Source organism: Coffea arabica, chromosome 8c, assembly GCF_036785885.1.
Source record: "Coffea arabica cultivar ET-39 chromosome 8c, Coffea Arabica ET-39 HiFi, whole genome shotgun sequence".
In the NCBI taxonomy this organism is placed as follows: Eukaryota; Viridiplantae; Streptophyta; class Magnoliopsida; order Gentianales; family Rubiaceae; genus Coffea; species Coffea arabica.
The window spans coordinates 502,756-514,296 of NC_092325.1; the positions used below are offsets into that span (position 1 = coordinate 502,756).

General features: G+C 34.6%; 1 protein-coding gene across 4 annotated transcripts; it reads left to right on the forward strand.

Annotated features, from left to right (window-relative positions):
• Positions 1-5,567: 5,567 nt before the first annotated feature.
• LOC113707132 (UDP-N-acetylglucosamine transporter UGNT1-like) lies at positions 5,568-11,207 on the forward strand. Of its 4 annotated transcripts, XM_027229292.2 has the most exons (10): positions 5,682-6,117; positions 7,143-7,219; positions 8,194-8,352; positions 8,445-8,578; positions 9,318-9,448; positions 9,530-9,574; positions 9,672-9,769; positions 10,285-10,392; positions 10,502-10,558; positions 10,669-11,207. In XM_027229292.2, exons 1-10 carry the CDS (start codon positions 5,985-5,987, stop codon positions 10,741-10,743), a joined length of 1,017 nt encoding a protein of 338 aa, XP_027085093.1. In that variant the 5' UTR covers positions 5,682-5,984; the 3' UTR covers positions 10,744-11,207. The 4 variants fall into 4 exon arrangements, 2 of the variants coding, with proteins under 2 accessions (XP_071919295.1, XP_027085093.1); XR_003452155.2 differs by lacking the exons at positions 10,502-10,558; positions 10,669-11,207 and adding an exon at positions 10,000-10,202 and having other exon boundaries at positions 5,568-6,117; positions 10,285-10,385; XR_011820474.1 differs by lacking the exons at positions 10,502-10,558; positions 10,669-11,207 and adding an exon at positions 10,000-10,202 and having other exon boundaries at positions 5,570-6,117; positions 9,672-9,819; positions 10,285-10,385.
• The last annotated feature ends 334 nt before the right edge of the window (positions 11,208-11,541 follow it).

The following is an 11,541-nucleotide window of genomic DNA, read 5'->3' on the forward strand; positions in this document are numbered from 1 at the left end:
ATTTTCTCTACCAAAACCCCTATTAACCCATTCTACACTCAACTCCCACGGGCTTTTCTTTTCATTTGGCAGAAGCCATCATTGGGAAAAAAACCAAACCCATTTGACTCCTTCTTAGCCATGAGTTTTTTGCTCTGCCAACACTCAACATTTGCAGAGGAGAAAACACGCACAAAAAGCTAATTTGGCGACCCATTTTACTCACTCGGCTCTCGCTGGAAAAATCAGACAGGCCACAAAGAAAAAAAAATTCCCAACTCCCTCTCAATATACATCCCTCGGCCCTTTCTTTGACTCTCACCAGAAAACACACAAGAACAAAGCTCCCCATTTTGGCCTTCCTTAAGCTCTCAACGGACAGAAAAGGATAGACGAAGGAAACTTTGGGAGCCAGGGAGATACGCTCAAGGTGTGGAAATTGTATCAAACATTTTGGTTAAGGAACTACCACCTACATTGAGGTATTTTCTAGTTTTCTTTCTACCATATTACAATCCATGTTTCAATGTCTAGTTTCTCTTGTTTTGCTGTTTTATTATTATTATTATTATTGTTGTGGTTGCATATTAATTTTTCTTGTTTGCTGGTTTGTATTGTTGTTGTTGCATTGCTGAAATTTGGGAAAAGGCATGAACTAGATGAGGGAAAAGGAAATGATGTCTGTGAATGCATATTAATTGTTTGAAAAAATGCCAAAAAGATTTTTAGGGACTGTTTTGCCTTAATGTAGTCTTTTGTTATTGTTTTCTGGTTAGTTAAAATCATAGTTGTATTGTAGAGGTTATAAGGAGTATTGTAATATATTTTTTATGATTTTTGGTGAAAGATTTGGGTGTTTTGAAAAATAAAAACTGGACTGTATTTTTGACATTTTGGCCACTTTCAGACCATCTTTTGTAAAAACTAACTCCGAAAATGGAGTCTACTCGAAAAATCGAGTGAAGGGGTGTATTTTGAGAAATTTTGATCACCGGAAAGGTCGCCGGCGGTGGCGGTCCGGTGGCGGCGGCGCCACCGGCGGCCACCATGGCTGCCAGCTGAAGCTTCTTCGGTTAGCCGAAGAAGAAGGAAAGGAAACGTATGGGGAAGAAAAGAAAGAAAAGAAAAGAAAGAAAAAAAGGGGATTGGGCTAATGTTTATTTTTCGTTGGGCCAAGAGCTAGTCTTGTTAGGTTTTGGGGCTGGGCTTTGGTTGATGTTTCTTTTGGGTTTCGGTTGGGCTAGGAGGTTGGAGCCCACATGTTTTCGCTGGGTTTGAGTGATAGAAGACGGGCTGGCCTGTGTGTTTTGGCTTGGACTTTCGGATGGGCTTAGGTAGTTTTCGGCCCAAAGAAATAAATAATGGCCCAGTGGCCTGTTTTCTTAAGAAGATCTGATAACGAATTTGCATTTTAGCCCCTGATCTTTGGAGTAGTTTCGTTTCGGCCCATAACATTTTAAATTCTTTTCAACTCGGTCCTTATAGTAATTGCACTTTGGTCCCTGATTTTTATCTTTCATTTAATTTTGACCTCTAAACTTTGAAAAATACAATTTTTGTCCCTCAAAAGTTTTCAATTTTTGCAATTCAGTCCTTTACAAATTTTGACTCTTTTTTATTGTGATTGCTTCTTTTCTTTAAAAGCTAATGATGTTACTTTTGAATATATTTAACTTGCAATTTTTAGATGTTCTTAAATTTCTTTGCGTTTGACTTTGAAAAATACAATTTTTGTCCCTCAAAAGTTTTCAATTTTTGCAATTCAGTCCTTTACAAATTTTGACTCTTTTTTATTGTGATTGCTTCTTTTCTTTAAAAGCTAATGATGTTACTTTTGAATATATTTAACTTGCAATTTTTAGATGTTCTTAAATTTCTTTGCGTTTGACATGTTAATGTGAATTTAGTATTTTAACATTATTATCATTTGCAATTAAAGTGGTGCCATGATTCTTTTGTTCATTGTGAGTATAAATAGGATAATTTGACTCCACTTAGTCACCACTTCAAACGGGAGGTACTCCTATTTTATTATTTCAATGTCAATTACGTGTTCTTATGTGCTCCTATGTGCTCCTATGTGTTTATATATTTTTATATGCTTTATTTATTTGATTTAAATATTCATTCAAATTTTCTTATATATGTTTTAGTTAGTTTTTATAATGATTCGAGAGGTATTTAAATACCTCAAAAATGTAATAGATAGGATAATTAGATTTGTTTTATTATATTTTCCCTTCCTAGATTGTGGTTAGGCGCTCCTCGATGTAATAGATAGGTTGCGTGTTTATGTGGCTTATGTGTTAATTGTTTTATCCGCTTTTCTTAGGATTTTGGCATCTAGATATTATGCTTACGTGTTATGTGTTACGTGCTCTTACGTGTTTATTTGTTTTAATTTATGCTTTATTTGCTTCACTATGAATTGTTAATGCATAACGTCACCACACTAGTCCAACGCTAGTTGTGGCTTCTCTCTTCGCTTACTTGCTAGTCCAACGCTAGTAAGGACTATTAGAAATGGGCTAGTCCAACGCTAGACCCTTTAGGTTGTCTTGCGCTAGATTCATCTTTGTGTGCTATTCACTACATTTTCATGCATATTTTCATTTTTAAGATCTTTTCTCATTTGCATGATATTCCCTATTATATTATCCCTTATCCTCTATATGTGTTAATCATATCATTTAGAATTGCATTTCATTTAGGACATTGTATAATAGGTTAGTTCATTTGCTTGTGCATATTAGGAGAATTATTTTTCAAACATGGGAAATGGGTGATTATAACTTTTTAGTTCAAATACCCCATTAATCCCTGTATAAGAAAATTATGTCACGAGTTTTTGCCTCCCATACCCTTTATGTTGCATTCCCTTTTTCTTTGATCACTTATATCTATGTATATAATTTAATTTACTTTCTTTACTTTTCTTTTTTTCATCATTTGCATACTCGTGACCCTTTCAAGGAAATATTTTGGCTTTCGCAATTAATGCGATTGTTTCAATTAAACCTTTGAATGGATATTTTGACCCTTTCGATATTTTATAAATTTAAATTTGCATTCATGTAGGAAACATCCAAATATGATAAAATTAAGGGTTAGATTAGGAAGATTTTGACTAAACCTCGCAACTAGCTTAGACTAGGTTGAAAGGGTGCCTTAGGTTTGAGTCAATTGAACCTTTGCCTTCCCTTTCTTCAACCGTGACTCCCGAACCCATTTTCTCTTGTTTTCAATGACCTGGAGTTGTCAAAAAGGGTTTTGATTTATTTTATTTTTGTCAAAAAATATTTTTGGGTGACTTGGTACACCAAAACACCATACCAAGTGGCGACTCCTATTTTTTCTAAAAAGCCCCTTTAGACTGAATTTTTGGACCCAAATTGTCGCATTTTTTTAAGTCCCATTCTAGGTCCTTTTTAATTTATTATTAATAAATCACATCTTTTTATAAAACTCTTTTTCTTTTCCATCGCGAAAAATGGGGCGCGACACATTTCATTCCCATGTAACCAGATTTAGTACTTCAACTTCACATGATATATGAATTCAATAATATAAACACGCCACTTTTAAACTTCACTTCTTCCCCAAAATTCATAATTAAATTAATTATACAAAAGAATGTAATACATGTCATTCCTTATTTTTTTTCCTTTAAAAAAATTAATTAAATCTTTAAACTTAGTCCTATCAAAGAAAAAACAATGGAGTAGCAGGAAAAAACATTGACAATTTACGACTCCAGAATCAGTAATAGGATTTAAAGTCTTAAAAGAGGCTTTTATGTTAATTATCCACCATTTTCTCCCACTACCTTACTTACAATAAAAGTCATAAGTGGATGAAAACAGTTTACTATTTCATCTGGACACAAACTCATTCACAATTTGGTTGGTTAATTTCTTCCAATGCTTTCTCCCTGATAATTTATTATGATTCTTTCTTCCAAATTTACATACATGAAAACTATGTCCTTACATAGTTTTTATTGTTTATCACATTCTTCTGTTAATATTTTAAATTATTATTATGACATCAAATCCATGTCCTTAACGAAACCAATAGTCAAATAGTGACCCAAAACTTAGTGAAAATAATTAAACAAAAAATTAGTTGCATAAAAATTGACTATTTTGTACTTCATAAAAATTAATTAAACAAAGAGATGCATATCCCACCGCATAATGCAAGACCCACAGATAACATTTACCTCTAACATTAGCGATTTATCTAATTATTTAAAAAACATAAACGTGGTCTTTATCAAAATTTAATAAATATTACTTACCTTCTTTTCAATTTGGGGAGGTTTTCTTTGTTGATTTTCCACCTACTTTTCTTCCATATACATCGTGATGGATCCTTGCCATTCTTGAACAATGTATAGTATAGGTTCAAAGTAATGCCATTTATTATTCCCAACAACTATTTTAATTCATTAAATTTTTAATAACTCATGTCCAAACGCTTGAGTGGCTGCTGGTGAAAGTATTGAATGCAACTTGGATAGCAAACCTTGGAACTAATCCTAGGACAATCTAGTTGTGGTACAGCTAAATTGAATTTTGTCCGATACAAATTCGTTGGGAAAATCATAAATTCTTATAACGTGGATGGTAGAATATAAAGAATATACTCTTTTGTTTCTTTAAGCCAGGCCCCACTTCTCTCATTTTTTAACACACATATTCCCGGTTGTACATCTACAACAATCGGTCATGACTCAAGGCAGAAAAAGGACATTTTATATGAACACTTATTTTCATCGATCATTGCAATTATCATTTGTTGAGATGTCACTCCCACATTGGACAATGATGAATACTACACGTCTAGTATTTCTCTCAATACTAGATTGCAGATGGATCCATAATAATAACATAACAATTTTTTTTACTCGTTAAAATTTGTGTTTGAAAATTATGTTAGTATTTACATTTGTTGTTTTATGATCTACACGCCAAGTGCAATCGCCGTTGACAATTGGAGTGACCCCTGATCCTTGTAAAAGTGGTTTAATAATCAGTCCGAAATTTTTTCTTTTTTTTTTTGGTGCAAAAATAAGAGTGTGCGCTTGATAAAATTGAAATTTGAAATTTGAATACATTAAATTATTGAATTGTTAAGTTTTAAATCTAATACATTTAAATGCATATCATATTTAGTGATAAGTAAATAGCTTATCATTTAATTTTGAGAGCAAATTTTGCCTAGAAAATTTAATATTATTTAATTAATTCAGATGTTTAATTTTTTATTATTAAATAATTTAAATATATTAAAATCTAAATTTATTAAATTTAAATGTGAAATTGAATTATCAAATAGAACCTTGGTATGCAATTCTTTGAGCTTGCAGTAAAGTTACCTAACATAAGCTAGCAGTGAAGGACATAGGTGCAGAATTTATCATACATCTGTCACCTGATATTACCGATCTTCTGTCTAATTTTGGGGCAACTTGCTGCTCACTTGAAAAATCTCGTAATAAGTACAAAAGTGGTTATTTCGCCTATCTATTTGTTATATTGCAAAATTTAAAATACTAGCTTTCACTTGATGCTAACTTGGAATTCTTTCTTTTTTTCTAGTTTGTTTTAGAGATTATTTTAATTCCTTAATCATATAATTAAAGTGGATGATATTCCGCCTGAAAATTAATACTAATTAATTAATGAATATATTTAAAAAATATTTGTATGTGGAACAGTGGAATTGGAACTACTATATAATAAAATTTCGAATCAAAGTCCCAAAAAGGAGAAAGAGTTAATCAAATCTTACTTGTAAATCTTGGAGGCTCCCTCGACCAGGAAACTGCTAATCTCGAGTCCTGGACGAATCAGCTCTTCGCCGCGTCGACGCCGGCGGCCCAGCTGAGTTCCATAACATTGGTTGGTGGTGACTTGAACAGACGATACCAAGTAAAGTAGGCATAGGAGCAAAGACTGAAAAAGTCGCCGCGAGATCGATCGTACCGATACGGACCATAAATGGCATCCAACAGCCCGATACTGCCGTTGACGGGGACCGATACGCCGCCGAAATCGGAGGAGAAAATTTTCAAAGGATCTCCCATGACAAAGCGCGGAGCCTATGCTGCTATCTCTTACATGGCTTGTGCTGGTAGCTACTCTCTTTTTACTCTTCATTTCTCATTTCCCTGCAATTATTGTATATTTTGCATCGTTTTTATCCTTAAGTTTGATTTTTCTGTCTGCTTTATGCAATTCACGCGTCAAATCATGTTTGTTTGTTCGGGAATTTTGCGCTTCATATATTGGAGTTAATCACCTAATTATGTACTTGGGTGGGCGTAAGTATATCTTGTGTTGATTCACCTTGCGTAGACGGAAAACTAGGGGTTTAATCGACCAGAACTTTACTGTGGAAGATTGGTTTTTCTTTTCCTTTTTTTTTTTTTTTGAATGAGATTTTAATTGTATTCTAGGCGCGCTCTACTATTGTTTGTTTAAGCTAAAGCTCAGATGAGCTTTTATCCAGCTGCTCACAGCTTGATCGATTTACCCGTAAACTTGTGAGTTTTTGGCTCACTGGCTGAGCTTAACATACTTACTGAAAACTAAATCTTGTATTAACTTGATTTGATTAGTTAATGAACCACTTTTAAACATCTTATGCAACTTACTGTTTTTTTAAGTTTGTTCTGGATAGAAAAATTTGCAAAGTATAAGGGTACGGTTATTGATGTTTAGGCATCTTCTTTTGAGTTCACCTCATTCCATAATGGCTTTTGTAATATTGATAATGTGGAAATCTGATGGGTTTTATTTCAGTCCTGGGATTTATTTTATGTGCCTTAATTTCCTTTCGTATAGCTTACTTAATACAATATAATACATTTTTATCCCTTGTCCTTTGTTGTCCTATGGTGTGTTAAAATGCATTAAGCGGCGGATTAAAATTGTCGGAAGAGGTTCCTCACTTTATTAAATACATAATGTGGGGCAAGGGAGGGATGCGATTTTTGTTTTAGCATGTATTTTTGTTACAGAGTTGACTTCGTAAGTGCTTTTAGTTGAGCTAGTCATCTACTTCCTAATGCTTTAGTATGTAAAAGTAATTTAGCTAGAAGCTAGCAGGTTTGCTTTTCACTCGTCAGCATTCACTTGATCTGCTCACTTTTGCAGTGCTCTTGGTATTGTTCAACAAAGCAGCTCTTTCTTCATATAACTTCCCCTGTGCTAATGTCATCACTCTTTGTCAGGTAGATATTGCCAACCATTTATCAGCAATTTCTGGCCTCAGATTTGATTCGAAATCTTCTCTTGGGTTTCCTTTAGAAATTTCATTTGCTGATCTTAATTGCCATTGTGATAATCTTGTAGCTAGTTAGTTTTCTATGTATTGTGAAAACCTCATTTTCTCAATTCCTTTTTCAATACAAGAAAAATACTCTTTTCCTTTGATTCTCAAAAGTTTTTGTAGAGTTGAGAAGGTTTGACAGTATCTCAGCAGTGGTCTTGTATTTCCTGTGGACTATGACCATTTAGTTGGCATTTTTAATAAGAGATCATTGCACAATGGGCCCTGCATGAGAAAATAAATTTATTGACATCCTTTCCCATCTCTGGTTGGATGAAAGTTTCTAAACGAACTCTTAGCTCCATGGTGCCTGAAAGGTGGATCTGTAACCATGAGTTGTTTTTGAAAAAAGGAAAAGATGTTTTGGTGCAATTGTTGGATGGAGTACCTCCAAACTTGGATCCAATATTTCATCTGCTTTGTAATTTGATGTAAGTATCATCCAGGATCTGAAAAGTTAAAATGATGGTTTACCTGTAGTCAATATTTTCTGACAATATAAATAGGAAGAAGCCTTTGCAAAATAATTTCACACATTTGCATTGGCTCCAAAACCTAGTAAACGAGGGTGTTTAAGGTCTTTTGCACCCTTGACTCTCTTGGTCTACTGAACTTTTTCATACTAACAATTTGCGCTATAGTCTTTGTGGATGTTTTCATAATGCAAGATGGTGCAGATTAGGTGATGATAAACCATGGCTTTCAGCACTTTTTATGCCCCTTTGAGGATGATGTTTGTATAGTTTTGGTCACTTTGTGCTCTTTTTTCCTATTTGTCTTATTGCTGTCTACCCTGGCTTCCATTCTCAGTTGGCCTCTCATCGATCTGGATTTCACTGATTGCATACATGTTACATCGATGTTTCTTTGTTGTAGATGATATGTTCATGTTGCTTCCTTTATGCATTACGACGCTGGAAACTCATTTCATTTCATGCGGGTGAGGCTGCAATGGCTGATACTTTTAAAAGTATGGTGCCATTAAGGACTCTGATCAACACCTCACCAGTTGCGGTGACCTATTTGCTTTACATGGTATTTGCGTTACCTATTAAATTTGCTGTTCTGTTTGATATATTTTCTTACCTCAAGTAATGATTTTGTAATCTTCTGGTTCTCCTTGAAAGCTAGCTACTATGGAATCTGTTCGGGGAGTAAATGTTCCCATGTATACAACCTTAAGGAGAACAACCGTTGTATTTACAATGATTGTGGAGTATATCCTTGCAAGGCAGAAGTACACCCCTCCAATTCTTGGAAGGTAAGCATTCTTTTGAAATAGTGTTTCGCTGTGTCATTCCGCTGCATTTTATATTTTTCGTTGAAGTCGCATGTTTTATTGTCGAGGCATTGCTGGTTATAATTTTTTATTTGGCAGTATCATTTAAATAGGAAATTTTCTTTGGGAAATTAATTGTGCTCTTTTAAGACCTCTAATCAATGTTTTCTTGTAAAAGGGAACTGAAAAGCATGTTTTTTTCTGAACGAAACGCATCATTTTGTAATATTGGTTTATTTTGGTTCTAAAGCAGTAATGCTGGCATAACAAAATAGATCCTGGGGTGCTGATTTTAAGTTATTTTTGCATGCTTTTTCTTGCTCCCAAATCACGTCAAAAGTGAATATTTGCTGTATTTATTTTGGAACACATTTTTTAGGCTTCTGGAAGCCAGGTAGGTTGTGGAGCCTCGTTGTTGCTTCCATATTCTTGTCATTGAAAAACATTTAAGTGATATATTTCCAAAATAGTTCTGCACAGATTCAAATGAGTCTGAATTTTCTTGGTTGATCTGGCATTGCTATGGGTCATATGGCCTCATAGCAAAGAGCTTTTGTTTTTGTATGCAGTTTTGGAGAGGCAACTGAAGTGTAATATGGTAGCTTTAGTTCTCTTAAATTTAGCCTTTGAATATGCATTAGCTTCTCACTAGTGGATGTAATTTCTTCATGTTGCAATTCTAAATACCATTTAACAAAAAGAATAATCAAGGTTTTGTCAGTGTGGCATTGATTGTACTTGGTGCTTTTATTGCGGGAGCTCGGGACTTGTCCTTTGACTACTATGGGTATCTTGTTGTTTTCCTATCCAACATCACCACGGCAATATATTTAGCAACCATAGCACGCGTTGGTAAAATTCTGCTTCAAATTTCCATTTTTCCTTTGCTACTCCATTCTTTCTTTGTCCTTGCTGATATTTTTTCTTGCCCAGGAAAATCTAGTGGCCTCAACAGTTTCGGTCTCATGTGGTGCAATGGTAAGCAGAATTGACCTCTCTCTTTTCCACGCTTTGCTTGTCCTCATTGGATTTCAGATCAGTTGACTTCTAATTCTCTGTATTAATCTAATCGTAGGAATCCTTTGTGGACCTGTGTTATTGATATGGACATTTATTCGAGGTGACTTGGAGATGACAATGAATTTTTCTTCTTTGCTTTCTCCTGGGTTCCTGGTAAATCCAATGTTCATACAACTTCATCTCTCAGAAAGTCACTAATATTTGTATGTCTTCTGTTGCCTTTTTCTGTAATAATAGAATTTATCTTCTGCTGTTTGTTATTTGAAACGGTAAATAACGAATTGCCTTTTCCTTTAGTATGTATCTTTGAGAAAGGATTGATGCCAAGTTCCTTGGATACTGAAATTATCGACGTTTTGATTTCTGGATTCGCTGTTTTGTAGAATTCTGAATACCTCCAAAAGGGTGTAATTCACAAGGCATTGGTCTTCAAGTTATGAATCTCATGTGCCTATGAAAACATCTGCCTCTCTTTTCATTAAGTTGCTGGTTGCTTGCTTGCTGAATATCATTTGAATATCTTATCAGCTTAAGAATGACTTATGGATGTATTGTTGGGGGTCGTAACTTGTGTGCTGCTCTTTTGGTGAATGCCTACATTTCTTGTCCTTTAATTTGGTCAGCTTACAGTTTTTAGGCCTTCCTGACTTTATTTCCGAAAATGGCAGGTTGTATTGCTACTTTCCTGCATACTTGCTTTCTTCTTGAATTATAGCATTTTCCTGAACACGACTCTCAATTCAGCACTCACGCAGACTATCTGTGGCAATTTGAAGGTTTGTTTAAATCATCTTTTGGGTATTGGATGCATCATCGTATATGCTCTCTTAATACCTTGTAAACTTATTTTCATATATCCTTGCTTTGCGCTTTCTGCTTCTGTAGGACCTTTTTACTATTACACTAGGGTGGATAATATTTGGTGGGCTTCCATTTGACATCGTGAGTATCGGTTCTCTAGTTAACTGTCTTTTCATTAGCCACGGATCTGTAAACGCATTTTCCTGTTCCCCTGAATAAAAAGCTGAAAAGAGTCCTGCTTGCTTTTGCAGTTGAATGTTATTGGGCAACTTATTGGATTCTTCGGGTCTGGTTTATATGCGTATTATAAGCTCATTGGGAAGTGACAGCTGAAGATGCCGGTGTAGGTTTTCTGGTAATAGAGAATTTAGTTTTGGCTTTTGCCCCATTTCTTAATCAACGGTGATGGGTCGTTGAAAAGTAGCCACTTGCATGGGCTAGGGAATTTTGTACCATGAAGAAGATGTTCGGACCTCAAATGACTTTGTCTCAACACAATTGCTCAATTGTAGTTATTACGGATGGATTAAGCCCTGGAAGTAGATGCAGTCATCATAGTAGATTTTGCAGTGATCACCCCTGATGAGACCATGCTTTTTTATCTTTTGTAAAGGATGGAATTATTCTTTGCCTCCAACTGTAATCTCAGGCCTAGTGTATAATTTGGCCGGAAACATGGTCAACAATTGTCAATGTACCATAATATATTTACAGGAAACAGAAGTCAGGATTCGATTGTGATGTTTGAAGGTGATTATTAGGGTACACGCAATGCTACTCTTTCCTTGAACTAGTGTTGTTCTGTAGCAGAGGGCGAAGAGCATGAAATTGCTTTTTGGGAAACGGGTGCCATTTATACCATTGCAGACAGCAGACAAGCGTATATTTTTTGTTTAGTCATCTAGGTAGAACCTTGTTTGTTTGGACAGCGATTTTCCAAGGAAAAATTGTTTGTTACGTTTTTCGCGAATATATTTTTTAATTACTTTGTTATTTTATATATTTTAAATTATTATAATAATTTTTTTAATAAAAAATTTAAAAAAATGCAATCCAAACAAAGATTAATATTTCGGTGATAGGGGAAGAAACAGTGAATTAGGTCATTTTTTTCGTCTACAAAT

Excerpts from the sequence above, each read along its gene's own strand:
- LOC113707132 (XM_027229292.2), top strand. The coding sequence starts at position 5,985 with ATGGCATCCAACAGCCCGATACTGCCGTTGACGGGGACCGATACGCCG. Across the intron at positions 9,449-9,529 it reads AGCAACCATAGCACGCGTTG|GAAAATCTAGTGGCCTCAAC; the intron begins GTAAAATTCTGC and ends TTTCTTGCCCAG. Across the intron at positions 9,770-10,284 it reads TGCTTTCTCCTGGGTTCCTG|GTTGTATTGCTACTTTCCTG; the intron begins GTAAATCCAATG and ends CGAAAATGGCAG.